The 20,253-nt window shown below is 47.5% G+C and overlaps 1 protein-coding gene and 1 long non-coding RNA gene across 2 annotated transcripts in view; both read right to left on the bottom strand.

Moving 5' to 3' along the window:
• Positions 1–315: 315 nt before the first annotated feature.
• Positions 316–20,253, bottom strand: part of LOC118397137 (rho GTPase-activating protein 35-like) — a 93,849-nt gene continuing 73,911 nt past the window's right edge. Inside the window, exons 4-7 of the mRNA XM_052467294.1 lie at positions 11,962–12,039; positions 7,912–8,043; positions 5,203–5,308; positions 316–4,704 (exon numbers count right to left, since the gene is read on the bottom strand). Of these exons, the coding sequence (XP_052323254.1) occupies positions 4,257–4,704; positions 5,203–5,308; positions 7,912–8,043; positions 11,962–12,039 (764 nt within the window). The 3' untranslated portion in view covers positions 316–4,256. The remainder of the gene's footprint in view (positions 4,705–5,202; positions 5,309–7,911; positions 8,044–11,961; positions 12,040–20,253) is intronic.
• On the bottom strand, positions 8,905–11,946 carry LOC127908604 (uncharacterized). Its single transcript, XR_008067694.1, has 3 exons — positions 11,217–11,946; positions 9,879–11,176; positions 8,905–9,725 (listed from the first exon to the last, which is right to left on the bottom strand). It is a non-coding gene; the product is annotated as an uncharacterized LOC127908604 (long non-coding RNA).

Below are 20,253 nucleotides of genomic sequence, written 5' to 3'. Positions count from 1 at the left end.
GATAATGATTAAACACCTGCCAACTGTAGAAAACTACTTACTCAGGCCCAATGAGGTCCATAAGGCCATCAATGACGCCGGCTTCTCCAGCGAACTCGACATTGGGCAGTTTTCTGAATTTCATTCCAGGAGTAGCCAGCCTTTCTGTGGAAATAAGTTGTGTTAATTCCTTTCATTCATTCGTCCATTAATTTCCAGAAAGCCGTGGATGGTTAGATGAGTCGGTGGGTTTGACAGACAGACAGACAGACAGACAGACAGACAGACAGACAGACAGACAGACAGACAGACAGACAGACAGACAGACAGACGGCAGGTTTTTACAAGATTGATTTATTAACTATAATACAGGTCATGTAAGGCCTTGCTGTATACACCATTCCTATTGAGACAAATTACCATACTCTTAGCAAATAATGACAGCATTTTTTCTGTTTATTTTTGTACTTTTTTTCTCTCCAATCTTTTATACAGGTTAAAATTTTTTCCATCATTTAATTTTTTTAATCTTCTTGTCTTTAAATACTGAGAGTGGTCGAGCCCCCTCCCTTGCCTGGGCAAAAAAATCATGCACTATACTGGGCTGGTCTCTTCACCATTCACAAAATTGTTTAAAAAAAAACGTTTATTTTTTATTTATTTTTATTATTCAAAGAAAAAAAGAAAAACAATTCTATCACCATTGACTAAAGGGCAAAGTGTTAGACCCCCTAACATACAGATAAACAACCATTTGAATATAGTTAGCTTGTTTCTCATTTTAACTTAACAGACCACCTGTCACCATTGTTGCAAAGAATAGAAGAAAAAGAAAAGCGACGGAGCCACAAGATCGCAGAACAAACGTCACATTTTTAATTACCATTGTTTTTTTAGCCTCCATTTGTCGCTTTGCCTCCTCTCTCCCCCACCATTTTTTTGCACAGTCTTTGGCTGCCTCACAGTCTGTTCAGTATTAACACATTGATATACACAGGGAATGCCACTGACCGGCATTCAAAAGTACCAAAGTTTGCCCCCCCCACCCCATCTCCCAAATAATGATCCCATTCACATCTCTCTCGCTCTCGGTCTCTCTCTCTCCCTCTCTCACTCTCCATCTGTGAAAAGTAAACCTATAGCTAGCTAAGGGGATAACTGTGTTCAGTTCCAGGTCACATTAAGTGGGGCTAATGACCGTGAGGAGAAATGCAGTCTCCACTGTAAGCCACGTGGTCTTTGTTTAGGGTCGAGTTACACTGACGTCTGGCTACTACTGACAGCTCAAATGACATCAGTCCTTAACACAGACACAACATGTCATATAGGTTGTGTATACTGTGTATACTGACGGGAGATCATTGGGTCGTCGTCAGGGTATATAACTTCAGTGATTGGCAGGGAGGCCTGTCAGTCAAGACGATGGGAACTGGAGAGACGTGGAGACAGGCATGAGTGTGTAAAGCTGAGGGTCAAAATGAAACAAATTACATGACCTTGGTTTCACTCTTTCTAATGTGTGCGGACACACACACACACACACACACACACACACACACACACACACACACACACACACACACACACACACACACACACACACACACACACACACACACACACACACACACACACACACACACACACACACACACACACACACACACACACACACACACACACACTAACGATCAAACAGGTTTCTATGACAACCACAGACAGAACCATGGAATTCCGCAGTCATCAACACAGATGAATAGACTGTCTGTTCTGCTCCATCCCGGAGCGTCTCTCTGGACCAGGGAACAGAGCCGTGTCAAAAGAGGGCAGGGATACCAAGCGGTGCCAACCAGGAAGTGGGATACCAATAAACATAGGATGGCACTGAGGGACTATCAACACCAATGGCTGCGTTTCAATACTCTAAACTTGCTTCCTCATCTCCTTTCCTTCGTGTGCATCCCTGTCACACTCAGCTGAATGGATGTGAACAGCTATCCTGAGCCAGCCTCAGTACAAAAACACATGACTACACATCACCAAGTACTGCCAACTAGCAGTTGCACAGCTGGACACTAGACTAGTCACTGGACTGTATGCATCATGGACAGCTGACACGAACATCTATGTTGTCATACACTTCCTCAACACCACACTCTGGAGAGTATATATCTGTATCAAAGTGCTGGCTGCCTAGCAACACAACAGATATGATCACCCACAGACTAATCTCAATGCAGTTCAAATGGCTTTCATCGTATAGACTCTCCATCTATGTTATATACAAAGAATTCCTATTGGGCTCAATATGTCCATTTTACTTGACATTCAACAGATAAATATGGGGGATTGTGCATGTAGAAAGATCTGTTACACACAAGGAGGGGGGGATAGTGTTCCGCCCATGCAGTGGTGGGTGAGGTCATAGCTGCAGTAACTATGTTGTCCACCAGATGGCAATGGTGTGTTCTCAGAGAGGTGGCTACATGACTTCACAACGCATTAGACATGGTGAGAAAGTGTTGTCGCACTTCTCACTAAAGAGACTCCCAAAAGTGCTCTGCAGTCTCTCAATCTCAATAAACTTCAGAGAGCTCTACACTAATGATTCTCCCGCTCTCTACCATATTAGAAGCATGTGCACGCACGCGCACGAGCACACACACACACACACACACACACAAACACACACACACAGGTCATGCTCCCATGTCTCTCCAGGCTTCCAAACCCCTCATGGGTAACAGGAGGAAGAGGGAATTCCCTGCCACCACTTCCCAATGCCTCCTGGGATCCTTAAGGGAATCGTTATGGCTGTTCCTCTCTGCATTCCGTGTCGAAGAGCCCTAGATGCTTTCCAGAGTCCAGAGTCCCATAAAGTGCATCCCTGAATCCCACCCCTTCCTCATCTATCCTAATTCTCCCTGCCAGTTATTCCCGCCCTTCACAGAAAGCAGAAGGGCCAATGAGAAGTAAGCATGGACATCTGACAGGAGGGACTTGCTGTGTGAGAGTGCATTCTGATCGGTCAGTCATCAACGGGAACACTCTCCAAAACTGATCCACAGTTTGACAATCTAAATGGAAGCATAGGGGGGAAAGAGAAAGGAAGGGTGGAACAACATTAAACATCCGGAAAGAAATGGGAGTAAAGATATCCTCTTTAATCAAAGGAAAAACAACAGTCTTCCAGCGTTGCCTGGAGGCTCGGGGGCATGGGGTCAGAGAAGACAGAAAGGAACGGAGGAGGTCTCCCAAGATGCCGAGGGTGTGAGAGCACCCAAAGTTCCGTGCTCCAGCCTCCCTGCAGATCCAGTCAGTTGAGACTTTTGTTCTTGGCGTTATCTCTGGTTGTAATGGACACTGAAGCGGAGGAGGCGGGGGTTTAGGAATGAGTCTATTGAAGTGGAAGCTAGTCCATGTGGGAGAGGCGAAGCCTGCCTCTAGTCCATTTCCTGGTAACAATGGTCAAATAAACGCTGAGAAGCTACTGGTTAGGTCCTCCCTCCACATTGACCCAGGATCAACCTGGGGGTGACAGGGCAGTCGCTGGCAATCCACAGCCCCATTGCGGTGAGTGGTGGTTTGGCGAGGAAGGTGGGGCACTGGGGGAGTGGTTTTAGAGTCCAGCTAGAAGGTCCATATAGTTCATGTTCTTCCCACACTTCCCCCAAAGATACCCTGCCTAGCTACGGTCAGAAGTTCTGAAGTTTTTTTTTTATGTTTGGGGAGGGACATGACACTTGGTGTTTCCCTGGGTGTTACTCCCTCACTGAGCCCAAATGACACGGGCTGGCGACACAGGGGTGTCCCGGGCGAGGCTCCAGTGGGAGGGCAGCAGAGTGTGTGTTGGAGGGGGAGGTACTCTCTAAGGCAGTGGAGAAGGGGGCAGAAGAAGTGGTAGAGAAGAGAGAAGAGTCAAGAGACTACAGTGGTATGGGAGGACAAGTCGTGGCTCTTGTGGCTCAAAAGTTTCTCTTTCCCACCCCCTCCCCTGAGTCATGTGTGTATATCTTTAAACGCAATGGGGGTTGGATAACCCCCTCTCCCAACAGTTTTTCCCTATATGTACTGCATCTCACTCACCTGCTCATCTTCTCTTTTGCTTTCCCTGTCCCTAAAACTCACTCTCTTCTCTATCCCTCCATATTTCTCACCACCCCTTCAAAATCTCTCCCACTTAACGTTCTCCTCTCACCCCCCTCATACCTCCCTCTGAATCTCAAACTCTTTGCATCTCCCCCCCGCTAATCTCTTTATTTCCTTCCATCCCTGGCTCACAGCATGTGTTGTTCCGTGGGGGGGTGATGGGGGTGCAGGGGGGGCAGCAGGGCCTGGATGGGGGACTGGGGGGTGTGTGGCGGGGACATCTGGGTATGGGGCGGCCCGTAGTGGGGGATGACGGGCGGTGTGGCGGGCATAACATAAGGGGCCGGGGAGGGTGTGAGGGACGGAGAGCTGTAGGCCAAGGAGGAGTAGGCCGAGGTTCCACCGTGAGAGGAGAGGGTGGCGGTGGGGGAGGCGTGCCCGCTAGGGGTATCAGACAGGGGCTGATTGTAGAAGAAGAAAGCACACTGGTGGATGAAGGACTCAATGATTGTCTGGTAGGTCCGCGTGGCCGTCAGGGCGTCCATTGTTGTGAAGTCGGGCCGCATCAGAGTGGGCCAAAAACAGATGGACAGATTTTCACTGGTCATCAGGTTCAAACGGTTATTCTGGCTCACCCTGAGGGGAGAGAGAGAGAGAGAGAGAGAGAGAGTGTGAGAGTGTGAGAGAGAGAGAGAGAGAGAGAGAGAGAGAGAGAGAGAGAGAGAGAGAGAGAGAGAGAGAGAGAGAGAGAGAGAGAGAGAGAGAGAGAGAGAGAGAGAGAGAGAGAGAGAGAGAGAGAGAGAGAGAGAGAGAGAGAGAGAGAGAGAGAGAGAGTGAGAGTGAGAGAGAGAGAGAGAGAGAGAGAGAGAGAGAGAGAGAGAGAGAGAGAGAAAAAAGGGTTAAGAGACAAGACAGGGGGAGAGATAGAAAACACAACGTAAATTGTTCAAGGAATCATAAAGTGACATCATCTAGAAATCTAAACTCTGCCGTGTTTGTGCCTCGACTGAATTTAAAGCTGACTCAATGGAGCCAGGGGTGTAGCGGGCAGGGTGGAAGGTCAAAGGTCGCAGGGTGGATGACTGTTACTGTAGTCAGTGCGGCCGTCACAGCTCTGTCACCTAAGCCACTCACTTGTTCAAGTGATTGATGACGTATTTGAAGACGTCATAGTTTTCCCTGGGGAAACGGCGCAGGATGTCCTTCATGGCGTGAACCCGCTGATCCCTGTCGTTGAGCTCTGATTCGGGGACAGGAGACAGGAGAGGTCAGAGAGAAAGAATGAAAGCACATGAATGCACACACACACATATACACACACAACCAGAGGAAGGTCCCACACATGCAGGGACAGGGAGGGGGAAGCATGGCACACACTGACACAAACTGAAATCACAGCTGAGAGTCAGCGTTGACTTAACAAAGCATAGCAGTGATCACACACACACACAGTTATAAACCCATACACACACAGGTCCTCTGAGTGTGCTGAGCCCAATGGTAGGAGTGAGTCAGACAAGCTGATATCAGCACTCCAACACAGCCTGTCTTGTGTGTCTCTGTGAGCGAGGCAGAGTCACACGCACACGCCACACACACACACACACACACACACACACACACACACACACACACACACACACACACACACACACACACACACACACACACACACACACACACACACACACAGCCTTTCCCATGTTATCCAGCTCCTTCAAAACCCAGTTGTGTTCACTTCTTCTGCCTTCTACAGTCATACACAGAGTTCTGCAATCCATCCCGTAAGTGTTTCTTTTCTAGTCTTTAAACTGTGTGTTTGTCGTGTCTCTCTCCTGCTGCAGGCTGCAGGGTTTTGTCAGGGCTTTGTCAAGGCTCAAGGGCCTGGCACACACAATCCGCTCACTGAGTGACGGTCGCCCTCCAGAGTCCAGGTACATCTCTGGGCCGCGACGCTACACCTTAAATCTCCACGACGACGGATTACAAAACGCAATGGGAGTGACAGACCGGAGAGGAAAGAAGTGCACTTGTTAATCTGACATTCTGTATCATTTTGTTTGTCTTTCTTCACAGGAAATGTATGCGTCTTCCATTGGAGGCTCCTCAAAGAGGAGAGGGGAGGACCATCCTACACAGTGAATTTCATAAAAATAAAATAGTGAATCATTAAGCGATCCTTTTTAGATAAAACTATACTAAATATATTCCCTTCACCAAATCATTTTTTAAAACAGACTATTTTGAAGGTCTATAGTAGCATCATCAGCACTCTATAGGGTAGCACTGTGGTGTACCCAGAGGACAGCTATCTTCCATCCTCCTCTGGGTGCATTGACTTCAGTACAAAACCTTGGAGGCTTGTGATTCTCACCCCCTTCCATAGACTTACACAGTAATTATGACAACTTCCGGAAGACGTCCTCCAACCTATCAGAGCTCTTGCATCATGAACTGACATGTTGTCCACCCAATCAAAGGATCAGAGAATTAATCTAGTACTCAAATCATAACTACAGCTAGCCAGCACTGCATAAAATGTAGTTGACTCAAAGAGAGAGAAAGACAATAATTGAATAGTTTTGAACAAATTCATTTATTAAAAAATAAAGGAGAAGCAAGAGAGAGATAGCTATATTGAGTTGTATTTCTTTTCACTGACTTAGCGAGTGAATGCAGCTAGCTAGTTTAGCCTACACAAACAACCGTCTCAAACAGAGAGGGAAACTGTTAGCTAGCTTGCTATAGCTATCCAACACTGGAACTCATCCAAGTCAAGGTAAGCTTTTGGTTTTTATTAATTTATTGCCACTGGGGCCCACCGGTGTAACTGATAAACTGCTTGCTGCTGACTGTACACTGTACTGCATGACTGTAGCGGGTTTACAAATGTGTTAGTTCTAGTAGCTATGCTGACCACTCCGTTAATATGGTGACAACAATGTAGGCCGCTGTGTGTAGTGGTTGGCGGTTTGGCTTGGAAAGTTTTTTCTCTCTCCTGGTCACAGACTGCTGATGTGTTTGCGCACTGAAGTCCACAAGCGAAGGGAGATGGTGAGAGGAGGAAGGCAGGTAGATGCGAGACGGAATTGTACAACGAGCAAAGTGATCATGCTGTTTGTATGTGGCTGCTATGAAAGGGAACTTTGTTTGCGCGTGATCAGGGGTGTGTTCATTCCGCTGATTTTTTTCTTTCTTAAACGGAAGCAAACGGAATGAAACTGGGATAAACGTACCTGAATATGTCCAACAGAAACTCTTGTTTACAAGAGTTGGACTAATGTTTGCACTCTAGATCAGCTAGATGCAGGCAAGAGTGTGCAAGGCGGGATTGAATGTGTCAATGTCTGTTACCTTGATTACTCACATTTCTCTCGACCTGTGCACCTACGTTGTACACTTTCCTTCATAGGTTGTGGCTACCTCATGATGGGTATAGGGGGGAAATGTTTTATCATGTAGTCGCCTAAACCTACATACGTTAAATTGAGCTGGGTGAATGGAATATGAATGACAGTCACCCAGTATGCTGTAATAGAAATAAGGCCATGCTCATAAAAAAAGTGTCCTCCATCTTAAAAGGAACTGGTTTCTTCATAGAGACCAAGTAGGTTAAGCAAGAACAACCCTAATCTATTCTCTCCCCCCCTCTCTCCCCAAACCTCTTTCCCCAGCCACAGCCCCCAACCCCCATCCCCCCACCACACACACACACACACACACACACACACACACACACACACACACACACACACACACACACACACACACACACACACACACACACACACACACACACACACACACACACACACACACACACACCCCAGCCCCATGTCTTACTGAAGGCCTCCACCAGTTCAATCTGATGGCTGTAGGGCACCAGGGGTTCAGGAAGCTCAGAGAAGAAGGCCTTCATGGCCCCGGCCACCGTGTTGATGGTGAAGTCCTTCTCCACCAGGTCCAGGTTATGGTCTAGCAGGGAGACAGAGAACGAGGGAGAGACAGAGAGCGAGGGAGAGACAGAGAGCGAGGGAGAGACAGAGAGCGAGGGAGAGACAGAGAGCGAGGGAGAGACAGAGAGCGAGGGAGAGACAGAGAGCGAGGGAGAGACAGAGAGAGGGGATTTGTTAGAATAAGACATGGACGAGACCCCTGATTTAGGATACGATCTGCAAGACACAACATTATGAAACACACACACACACACACACACACACACACACACACACACACACACACACACACACACACACACACACACACACACACACACACACACACACAAAAGTCTGCCTTAAACTCATCCTTTTTACTGCTATAGTATCACCCCACCCGCTGATAGACTAAAATACCCGAATAAACAAACCCCAACACTAGCGCGCAAAGTCCTGCATAACGGGATAAGCAGGTAGAAGGAACTGTGCCCAATTGTCTGCGGCTTCTCAGTGAGTCTCTCTTATTCCGTGTGTCAGCTCAGCATAAGGGACCGCGTGGGAGGGAGTGGGAACAAAGTTTGCGGCACCAGAAGCAAACTGATGATTAAAACGATACACCAAGAGGAATCGCAGGCGACCCCCTGCCCCGCTGACACGGGCTTGTTGTACAAAACACAGAGAAAGAGAAGGAGTGTGAGAGAAGGAAGGGAGAGAAGGATAACAAAATGAGACTATCCAGAAACCCTTCTCGGATTACTCTCTCCCATCTATGACAAACGTAGAGAAAGAGATCTAGGGAGATGGGGGGTAGAAAGGGGGGTTGACAGTGGCAGAGAGTTAGATAGACTGCGATGGTGAGGGGTTAGCAAGGAAGGATGAAAAAGAGATGGAAAAAAAGAGGACCCGTGGAGTGTATAACAGCTTCAGTGATAACACTGGTCCCAAGTCAGTTCTGACCCAGTAATGCCTAGTGCTCTACGGTTCAGACCGGTTCCCAGAGCAGGCCAGGCCTCAGAGTGAGCTCCAGATCTCAGTGCTCCTAAAGCCCGGCTCAGATACAACAGCCGACGTGAGGAGGGACGAGACAAAACTGGCCAGGAGACGAGCGGTTGAGACTGTTTCCATGGTAACAGCAGGTCAATGACTCGATACAACTTTGAGACAGCGTTTCCACTTGTCGTAGCACGGTGTTGTAGAAAACATGTATCATGAAATACATGCATCAGAAACCGGGCGCCTTTTGTGACTTGTCGGATAAATGTCAGCAAACTAGGCTCACTAACAGCAGCAAAATAACTAGCTAGCAATCTGCCTGACTAAACGCAGAACTTCAGCACACTGCTCTCTGATTGGCTAAACGGATCTGTCTCATCCCAGGTCTTTAGCTAAGATTTGACATGTTGAACCTCCAACAACCGACTTGAGACGTTCTAAAACTAGACGGTTCAGATCAAGAAAACTTCATTCCATAACTGCATAAAACCCTCTTGTCTCGGCTGTTGTATCTCAACTGGATTTTAGGACCCTCTAACACAACAGGTGTGTTGTTCTATCGCTATGGGTTACCTGTGCTGTGAGGGGTGGCTAGGCAATAGCTGATTTGTGGCTATGGGTTACTTGTGCTGTGAGGGGTGGCTAGGCAATAGCTGATTTGTGGCTATGGGTTACCTGTGCTTTAAGGGGTGGCTAGGTAATAGCTGATTTGTGGCTATGGGTTACCTGTGCTTTAAGGGGTGGCTAGGTAATAGCTGATTTGTGGCTATGGGTTACCTGTGCTTTAAGGGGTGGCTAGGTAATAGCTGATTTGTGGCTATGGGTTACCTGTGCTGTAAGGGGTGACTAGGTAATAGCTGATTTGTGGCTATAGGTTACCTGTGCTGTGAGGGGTGGCTAGGCAATAGCTGATTTGTGGCTATGGGTTACTTGTGCTGTGAGGGGTGGCTAGGCAATAGCTGATTTGTGGCTATGGGTTACCTGTGCTTTAAGGGGTGGCTAGGTAATAGCTGATTTGTGGCTATGGGTTACCTGTGCTTTAAGGGGTGGCTAGGTAATAGCTGATTTGTGGCTATGGGTTACCTGTGCTGTAAGGGGTGACTAGGTAATAGCTGATTTGTGGTTATGGTCTACCTGTGCTGTGAGGGGTGGCTAAGCAATAGCTGATTTGTGGCTATGGTCTACCTGTGCTGTATTTGTAATTGTATTGTCACCTTGGTCTAGCGTCCTGATCGATTGGACACAGGACTTCGCTTCTGATTACCTCAGCCGTATTCAGCTTTACTGATGTGCAGTGGTATATACCAGCAAGCATGCTTCATTAACCAAACCAATCTGGAGGTAATTAATGACCCACACCACACAAACTCATGGACACACACATAGAAGCTACGCTACGGAGGAAGGCCTCTCCTTCCTGTAGATCAATTCTACAGATGCTCCCAGGTTAATTAGGTGGATCCATTGGACAACAGGCTTCTGGATAGATACAACACACTGCACCTCTGTGGCCTGTTTGTGCCGAGGTATAGGAGTGTGTTTCTGCGTATTGGTGAGTTTGTGTGTGTGCATAGGTCAGTATGTGTACATGTAGACACCGACTACAGGTGGCATGGGGTCTGACAACCCTACAATAATTACACTCAGTGGCCAGTGTACTAGGTACACCTATCAAGTACCGGGTCAGTCGCCCCTTTTTCTCCAGAACAACCTGAATTCTTTGGGGCATGGAAATATTACTCAATTGGTATAAAAGGGACCTAATGTGTGCCAGGAAAACATTTCCCACACCATTACACCAGGATGGGACCATGGACTCATACTGCTAACGCCAAATCCTGACTCTGCCAATCAGCATGACGCAACAGGAACCAGGATTCGTCGGACTATGCAATGTTTTTCCACTCCTCAATTGTCCAGTGTTGTTGATCACGTGCCAACTGGAGCAGCTTCCTCTTGTCTTTAGCTGATAGGAGTGGAACCCAGTGTGGTCGTCTGCTGCAATAGCCCGTCGGTGACAAGGACCGATGAGTGGTGCGTTTACGAAATGCCGTTCAGCACACCACTGTTGTACTGCATCGTTAGTTGCCTGTGGCCCGCCTGTTAGCTTGCAGGATTCTTGCCATTCCCCTTCAACCTATCATCAACGTGCTGTTTTCACCCACAGGACTGCCGACCTATCATCAACGTGCTGTGTTCACCCACAGGACTGCCGACCTATCATCAACGTGCTGTTTTCACCCACAGGACTGCCGACCTATCATCAACGTGCTGTTTTCACCCACAGGACTGCCGACCTATCATCAACGAGCTGTTTTCACCCACAGGACTGCCAACCTATCATCAACGAGCTGTTTTCACCCACAGGACTGCCGACCTATCATCAACGAGCTGTTTTCACCCACAGGACTGCCCCTGACGGGATGTTTTTTGTTTGGCGCGTCATTCACAGTAACCCTAGATGTGCAGGGGTGCACGTTTTGTTATTTTGGCCTAGCACTACACAGCTGATTCAAATGATCAAAACTTGATGATTAGTTGATTATTTGAATCAGCTATGTAGTGGTAGGGCAAAAACCTTCAGCGTGCACCCCTCTGGGTCCCGAGGACCGAGTTTGGGAAGCCCTACCCTAGACACTGTCGTGTGTGAAAAGCCCAGGAGGCTGGCCATTTCTGAGATACATACCACACTCAGTCACAGAGGTCACTTGTTTCGCCCATTCTAACCTTCAATCGAACAGTAGCTGAATGCCTCGGTGCCTGTCTGCCTGCTTTATATAGCAAGCCGTGGCCACATGACTCACTGTCTGTAGGAGCAAAACATCTTTGTGAACGAGGTGGTGTACCTAATAAACTGGCCACTGAGTGTAATTTGTAGCATACTGTTGACAATTCATATTGTTGGTGTGTGTGGGTTTTGTATTCAATGTCTGCGGTCAAAAGAGAGGTTCTGGTGACTCACCCTGGTCAAACTGCCTCTGCATGCTCTCCATTTCTGACTTGTTCCCACTCACCCTGTAGATCCCCTCGGTAGTGATACCTGAGAGAAGAGAGAGAGAGAGAGTGAGAGGGAGAGAGAGAGAGAGAGAGAACAGTGAGAGAGAGATGAGAGAGAAGAGAAGCGGAGAGAAGAGAGATTCAGTACACTTTATCCACAACGGTACACTTTACATTCAACATAACATTTTTCATCCATCCAACTCACAGTCAGAACACACACACACAGACATCAATAACAACACAAGTCCTCCTATAGCCTCTGTGTAAGGACTTCCAATAGAAAGTGCTGATAGAAGCAGTGTTCTATGCAAAGGTTGTGGAGTAATGAAACAACAGACACAGTGGAGACTATTAGTGGCCTGGCCTTGTGTGTGTGTGTGTCCCTCCTCCCAACCCGAGACAGAACATAAGCACTATCAGTGAAACTCATAAAGCGTCAGTGCAGGCTTGCAGAAAGTGTTCCAGTGGGGCTTCCATAGTTCAAGATCCATAAACATGACTTAATGAACTCTGGTCCCATTTGTTCATCATCCCTCTCTTTCTCCTCCACTATTTGCTCATCATCTTCTCTCTCTGCAATCCATGCCTTTACCACAGACATGGAGAGGACAAGGGTGTGGACAGACGGTGAGTGAGAGAGAGCGAGAGAGAGGGAGAGAGGGAGGGAGACAAGGCGACAAATCCAGAGACAGGGAGAGGTGGTAGGAAAGGAGGCATCGATCCCCTCCTTCTGCAGATCAATTATCCACAAAAGCTTTTTTAGCCAGACTCCAGGGGAACAAGGGATGGAGAGAGAGATAGAGGGGGGAGAGGGGAGGAGGGAGACAGAGGGGAAACGGAGGGGAGACATGGAGTGAGTGGGGGAAGAGAGAAATAGAAGAGAATAAGAAAAGGAGAGGAGAGGAGGAAGAGACATACTACATAATAATACATGCCATTTAGCAGAGGCTTATATCCAAAGCGACTTACAAGAGTGAGTGCAAACACTTTCGCATTAGTGGCCCCAGCAGGATCCAGACCCACGACCCTGGCATGGGGCTGTTCTAGTTACCGTCACACCGGCAGTCACGAGGCATGAACAGAGTCACGAGTCACGACCGCAATCAAATTCCACGTGACCGCTGGAGTCACGGGTAACTAGTCTTCACCAAAACACCGCTCTGATGCTGCTTCTGATCATTAGTAGCCTACCAAACTGGCTAACGGTCAGTCGCTAATGGCCTGTCGTTAATGGCCTGGTACTCAGGGCTCTATTGTCCCTCTAAACACTCTTGACATCAATGCAAATACAATCAAATCAATCAAACACTTAATTACAGCTCTGGCATTCAGAGTTTGACCGGAATAGGATCACCTGTCGCACAGCGAAACAGCTCCTCATAGCTGCTTGATGCATGGAATGAAATAAGTGTTCCTATAGCCCAATGTTGTGCAACATTTCTATAGGCTATGCTATGTAATTGCGTGAGAAAATAGAGGTTTGATGGCCTCTATTAAAAAGAGGGGGATCTAATACATTGTAAGGATTTAATCAATTGTAAGGCTGCATGATGAGACTCTAATGATGATTTGAAAAGAAGTCACTGTGAGTGGCTCTGCTTTGTTTTATTTGTGCAGGCTGTACATGCTGCCCTTCTCAATAGTCTCTCATTCACAATTTGATAAGCACTTGATAATGCCTTGAATTTCACACAGCATCCCCTTTGTGGCTGTGCCCTGTCTCCCTGAGTAAAAAAAGTGTGCTGCGTTGTGCCCTTCTCCATGTCTTTTGTGGCCCCTCCCTGGAGTGCTGCGTTGTGCCCTTCTCCCTGAGTGTGCTGCGTTGTGCCCTTCTCCCTGAGTGTGCTGCGTTGTGCCCTTCTCCCTGAGTGTGCTGCGTTGTGCCCTTCTCCCTGAGTGTGCTGCGTTGTGCCCTTCTCCCTGAGTGTGCTGCATTGTGCCCTTCTCCCTGAGTGTGCTGCGTTGTGCCCTTCTCCCTGAGTGTGCTGCGTTGTGCCCTTCTCCCTGAGTGTGCTGCGTTGTGCCCTTCTCCCTGAGTGTGCTGCGTTGTGCCCTTCTCCCTGAGTGTGCTGCGTTGTGCCCTTCTCCCTGAGTGTGCTGCGTTGTGCGCTTCTCCCTGAGTGTGCTGCGTTGTGCCCTTCTCCCTGAGTGTGCTGCGTTGTGCCCTTCTCCTGAGTGTGCTGCCTTTCTCCCTGCCCTTCTCCCTGAGTGTGCTGCGTTGTGCTGCGTTTGCCCTTCCCTGAGTGTGCTGCGTTATGCCCTTGTGCCCTTCTCCTGAGTGTGCTCTGCCCTTCTCCCTGAGTGTGCTGCGTTGTGCCCTTCTCCCTGAGTGTGCTGCGTTGTGCCCTTCTCCCTGAGTGTGCTGCGCCTTCTCCCTGAGTGTGCTGCCTGTGCTCTCCCTGAGTGTGCTGCGTTGTGCCCTTCTCCCTGAGTGTGCTGCGTTGTGCCCTTCTCCCTGAGTGTGCTGCGTTGTGCCCTTCTCCCTGAGTGTGCTGCGCTGTGCCCTTCTCCCTGAGTGTGCTGCGTTGTGCCCTTCTCCCTGAGTGTGCTGCGCTGTGCCCTCCCTGAGTGTGCTGCGTTGTGCCCTTCTCCCTGAGTGTGCTGCGTTGTGCCCTTCTCCCTGAGTGTGCTGCGTTGTGCCCTTCTCCCTGAGTGTGCTGCGTTGTGCCCTTCTCCCTGAGTGTGCTGCGCTGTGCCCTTCTCCCTGAGTGTGCTGCGTTGTGCCCTTCTCCCTGAGTGTGCTGCGTTGTGCCCTTCTCCCTGAGTGTGCTGCGTTGTGCCCTTCTCCCTGAGTGTGCTGCGTTGTGCCCTTCTCCCTGAGTGTGCTGCGTTGTGCCCTTCTCCCTGAGTGTGCTGCGTTGTGCCCTTCTCCCTGAGTGTGCTGCATTGTGCCCTTCTCCCTGAGTGTGCTGCGCTGTGCCCTTCTCCCTGAGTGTGCTGCGCTGTGCCCTTCTCCCTGAGTGTGCTGCGCTGTGCCCTTCTCCCTGAGTGTGCTGACCAATCCGAAGCGTCTCTCACTCCCACGGCTCTCCGTCACGTGATCCAGTCTTTCTCACAGGCTACAAGTTAAGACAGACACATCGGGGGATGCAACAGCGCGCGTCTTTATCCAATTCCGAGGTGCGTATTGAAGATATTGGATGAACTGTCCACATGTACTTTTCGTCAGCCAACAAGGTGAGTAGGCCTAACGAAAAGCAAAAGCACTAGCTTATGTCAATCTACTATCCCCCAGAGTACAAAAGTCCCTATTCTGTTCTGTGTGAGAAATAAATATACCAAACAGTCTGGGGCGTGATAGATCTCAAATTAATTCAACCACCTAGCATCAACAAAACTACTTTAGGCAATGTGGCTGACGCGACAGATCAGAATGTTTAGTTTCAAATGTTGATAAACTATTAGGCTATGAATTCACATTATAAGCACAGCAATGTGCACATGGTAGTAGACTATAAGCGCAAATGTTCCATTAGCGGAAAACCCAGTATCAAAAGTGACCGCAAGTTATGCATGCATTTTCATGGTGAAAATGTCCAAAACTTGAAACTCATGCGCTGCTTATATATGCCAATTAGGCTCTACGCCACTTGTAGAGTGGATTAATGTGCTTCATTTTAAAACCTCTCTAGGCTAGGGGGCGGTATTTTCATGTCCGGATGAAAAGCGTGCCCAAAGTAAACTGCCAGCTACTCAGGTCCAGAAGCTAGGACATGCATGTTATTAGTATATTTGGATAGAGAACACTCTGAAGTTTCTAAAACGGTTTGAATAATGTCTGTGAGTATAAAACTAGGGAGTTTTTCCTAGCCACCGTGCTTTTACACCTGCATTGTTTGCTGTTTGGGGTTTTAGGCTGGGTTTCTGTACAGCACTTTGAGATATCAGCTGATGTACGAAGGGCTATATAAATAAATTTGATTTGATTTGATTTGATAACATAACTTATTTTTCTGGCGAAACCCCGAGGACAAACCATCCAGGATTTTCTTTTTTGAGGTCACTCTCTTTTCAATTTTCTATGTGGATCTAGATTTCTAAGGCACTTGCTTGCAGTTCCTATTGCTTCCACTAGATGTCAACAGTCTTTAGAACTCGGTTGATGTTTTTCCTTTTTGTAATGAAGTAGGGCTGTTCAGAACGTGGGTTGAGTCTAGTGTAGTGTTTGGGGCACGCGACCTGAAAGCTCGCTCCACTTTGTTTTTATCCGCTATTGAACACAGTTTATCCCGTCTTAAATTTGATCGATTATTTACGTTTAAAAAAATACCTAAAGTTGTATTAGGAAAGTTGTTTGAAATGTTTGGACAAAGATTACAGGTAACTTATTAGATATTTTGTAGTCATGTTGCGTGAGTTGAAACTAATTTGGTGTATTGCACTTGTGATTGTATGAAAGTTAAATATTTCTAATCATTTAATTTGAATTTGCCGGTCTGCCATTTCACCGGATGCCGTTAACGGGATTTGATCCCTAAGAAGTTTAAAGAAGTTATTTGGCCACTTTATTTATGATATAAACCTTATTAAAACATTGGCCTATGGGCTAGGCTACATGAGGTGTGCGACTACGATTTGAACAAGTCGCAGCATATAAAGGCATATTCTTATGCTGGGCATTCACAAGTGATAATGTATCATTCACAAGTGATAACATTGTCACCCATCAGACTATTCTTGATTTAATCTTCTCTTTACATATACTAAATAATATATGTGTGACATTTGTTTTGATTTAAAATGGACCATTATCATGCACCTGTATAGAAACATGTCATCTATGCACTGAAATAGCGAATGGAGGACGCTTTTCCCCGTGGTTCATTTTCATGCCAGCCAGGTAAGCTGCACTCCTGTAAATATAAGCAATGTGCTTTAATATTAGGAAAGTTGAGAAATAAGTATAGTAGGCCTAGCCTATAGAAAGCTGATGGGATCCTCTTTTTTTAACTCGCTATCACTCTGTTTTCACTCGCAAGTGCATTTCACTCGCAAGTGCCTACATAAATGTTGCGCAACATGGGCTCTCATGCAGTGTTTGATTAGATTTTCAAATGCATTTGCATTGACGTCATAGTGATTAGAGGGACATTAGAGTGATGAGTAACAGGCAGTTAGCAAGTTTGGTAGGATACTAATGACCAGCAGCAGCATCAGAACTTGGAGAAGCCTAATTACCGTGAATTTGACTGCCTTCATGACTTGTGACTGCCAACAGCCAGTTTGTGTCAAGAACTGCAACGCTGCTGGAATTCACGCTCAACAGTTTCTAGTGGGTATCAAGAATGGTCCACCGCCCAAAGGACATCCAGCAAACTTGATACGACTGTGGGAAGCAATGGAGTCAACATGGGCCAGCATCCCTGTGGAATTCTTTCGACACCTTGCAGAGTCAATGCCCTGGCAAATTGAAGCAGTTCTTGGGGGCAAGTGCTCCTAATGTTTGGTATATACCTCCCTCTGTCTGGGCGTAGCGTCAGACGGAGCCACAGTGCCTCCCGAACCCCCCGGTCTCAGTATCTATGCTGCAATAGTCTGTGCAGGGGGGCTAGGGTCAGTCTGTCCTCTCTGGTGTAATTACCTTGTCTTATCTAGTGACTGGTATGAACATAAGTATGCTCCTTCTAATTCTCTCATCTCTTTCTCCCCCCTCCCGGAGGACCTGAGCCCTAGGACCATCTAGTCTGACGACTCCTGACCGTGCCAGTCTCCAGTCCTGTCCCCCTGGATGTGCTGCTGCTCCAGTTTCAAATGTTCTGCCTTTGGCTATGGATCCCTGACCTGTTCACCAAACGTTCTACCTTTTCCCGGACCTGCTGTTTTTCGACTCTCTCCTCCTCTTCCTCCCCTGCTGTGTCGACCTTTGAATGTTTGGCTATGAAAAGCCAACTGACATTTACTCCTGAGGTACTGACCTGACCTACAACCACTGTGATTATTATTTGACCCTGCTGGTCATCTATGAACGTTTGAACAAATCTTGAAGAACGATCTGGCCTTAATGGCCATGTACTCTTATAATCTCCACCTGGCACAGCCAGGAAAGGACTGGCCACCCCTCAGAGTCTGGTTCCTCTCTAGGCTTCTTCCTAGGTCCCTGCCTTTCTAGGGAGTTTTTCCTCGCCATTGTGTTTCTATATCTGCATTGCTTGCTCTTCGTGGTTTAAGACTGGGTTTCTGTATAAGCATTTTGTGATTTAAAAGGGCTTTACAAATACATTTCATATGATACATTGGTAGGTTATATGTAAAAGACTAGATTAAACTGAGAATAGTCTGATGGGTGAGAATACTATGACGTTCTTGTCAAATTGTGAATGAGAGACTGATGAAGTGTGTGCAGCCTGTGCAAGAATCAGAGCAGAGCCCATGTCTCTCATGCAACTTTATAATGTATTACAAGTCAAAACATGTAGCCTAATGTTTGTATAACAACTAAAGTTGCATAAATATCTAAACTAAGCGTATAGAAGGACCTGTTTCTTTGTGAACCGCTCAACACGGGATAGCCGCATGAGCGCACTCCCATCTACCCAAATCGTTTCTGAAAAACATAATTGACATTTTATTCAGGTATGTTCAAATGTCGTCTTCTTACTCTAAAATAATGCCCTTGGAAATTATAGGCAAATCTTGTCTGCTAAATCAACTAGTATAGCCTACAGCCATATGGCATAACCAGATCAGGGCATAACAAAGACGACTCAGAATATTCTGTCATCCTTCATATCATGTTTTTTTTTGTTTTTAGACCTGCCTAAAATAAATCACAGATTTATTTTTATGGTGTAGGCATGACAATCACCGGCTGACAAAATGTAATGACCGCCACAGCCCTACTCTGGCATGCTACCGTCATGCTCGTACCATACAGAGCCAGAGTGAGGCAACAAGGACAGAGGAGGGAGGGGGAGAGAGATATAGACATGGGGGGGGGTGGCAGTCAAAATGCAGAGGTCAGAGAGCGTGATGTAGAGGTTAACTATCATCACCTTCTTTGTTCTGAGGTTTCCTTTCATCTGCAGCGACCGGGGTCAAACCAAACACGAGCACTTCCTGTGTACGGGTAACCTACATCCTGTCTGAGCGATCATCTCTTGCTTCTACAGGACTATCCCATCTCACCACATAATCATAACAATATTAAATTCACATTAAATTTCCTTCCCCTCGTCTCACCCATTTCTCTTCCCTCTACAGTATAACATCGACACCCTCAAGTAACGTCCCAAACACATACATCCATGATAAGCACTAAACATGTGTGAACAGCTCTCTCTCACTTCCCAACACTCATTCGTCGTTACAATTCATGACAACTGCTGCTGACAGACGGACGGACGGACGGACGAGAGAGAGAGAAAGAGAGAGAGAGAAAGAGAGAGGGGCAGTTGGCTCCGGCGTTGGCTTCAGGAGGCGCGATGGCACAGCATCTCGGACAAGGGTCAGACTGATCCTCAGCCCAGACGCCATCACTGGCTGCTGTCCTTTACGTCACTGTGGAACATTCTCCATCTCAATACCCACAAGGGGAACACAGAACTCACCGAGTGGCAACAGAAGCACTACTCCGTATGGAGACTTAAGGAAGGGATGGAGAGAGAGAGAGAGAGAGAGAGAGAGAGAGAGAGAGAGAGAGAGGAGAGAGAGAGAAGAGAAGGAGAGAAAGAGAGAGAGAGAGAGAGAGAGAGTGAGAGAGAGAGAGAGAGAGAGAGAGAGAGAGAGAGAGAGAGAGAGAGAGAGAGAGAGAGAGAGAGAGACGGTGGAGAGAGAGAGAGAGAGAGAGACGGAGAGAGAGAGAGAGACGAGAGAGAGAGAGAGAGAGAGAGAGAGAGAGAGAGAGAGAGGGAGGGAGAGAGAGAGAGACGGTGAGAGAGAGAGAGACGGTGAGAGAGAGAGAGAGAGAGAGAGAGAGAGAGAGAGAGAGAGTGAGAGAGAGAGAGAGAGAGAGAGAGAGAGAGAGAGAGAGACGGTGAGAGAGAAAGAGAGAGAGAGACTGTGAGAGAGAGAGACGGTGTGAGAGAGAGAGAGAGAGAGAGAGAGAGAGAGAGAGAGAGGGAGAGAAGGAGAAGGAGAGAAAGAGACAGTGAGAGAGAGAGACAGTGGAAGAGAGAGAGAGGGATGGCACAGCGTCTCGGACAAGGGTCAGACTGATCCTCAGCCCAGATGTGGGGTGTGTCTCAGGGCCCCGTCGCTGCCGGCAACAAGCAGCCGTTTTCACAGGCCACCCCGGAGACACGCCATCACTGGCTGC

Source organism: Oncorhynchus keta, chromosome 18 (genome assembly GCF_023373465.1).
Source record: "Oncorhynchus keta strain PuntledgeMale-10-30-2019 chromosome 18, Oket_V2, whole genome shotgun sequence".
NCBI classification, from domain to species: Eukaryota; Metazoa; Chordata; class Actinopteri; order Salmoniformes; family Salmonidae; genus Oncorhynchus; species Oncorhynchus keta.
This window is presented reverse-complemented; position numbering and strand designations above follow the sequence as displayed.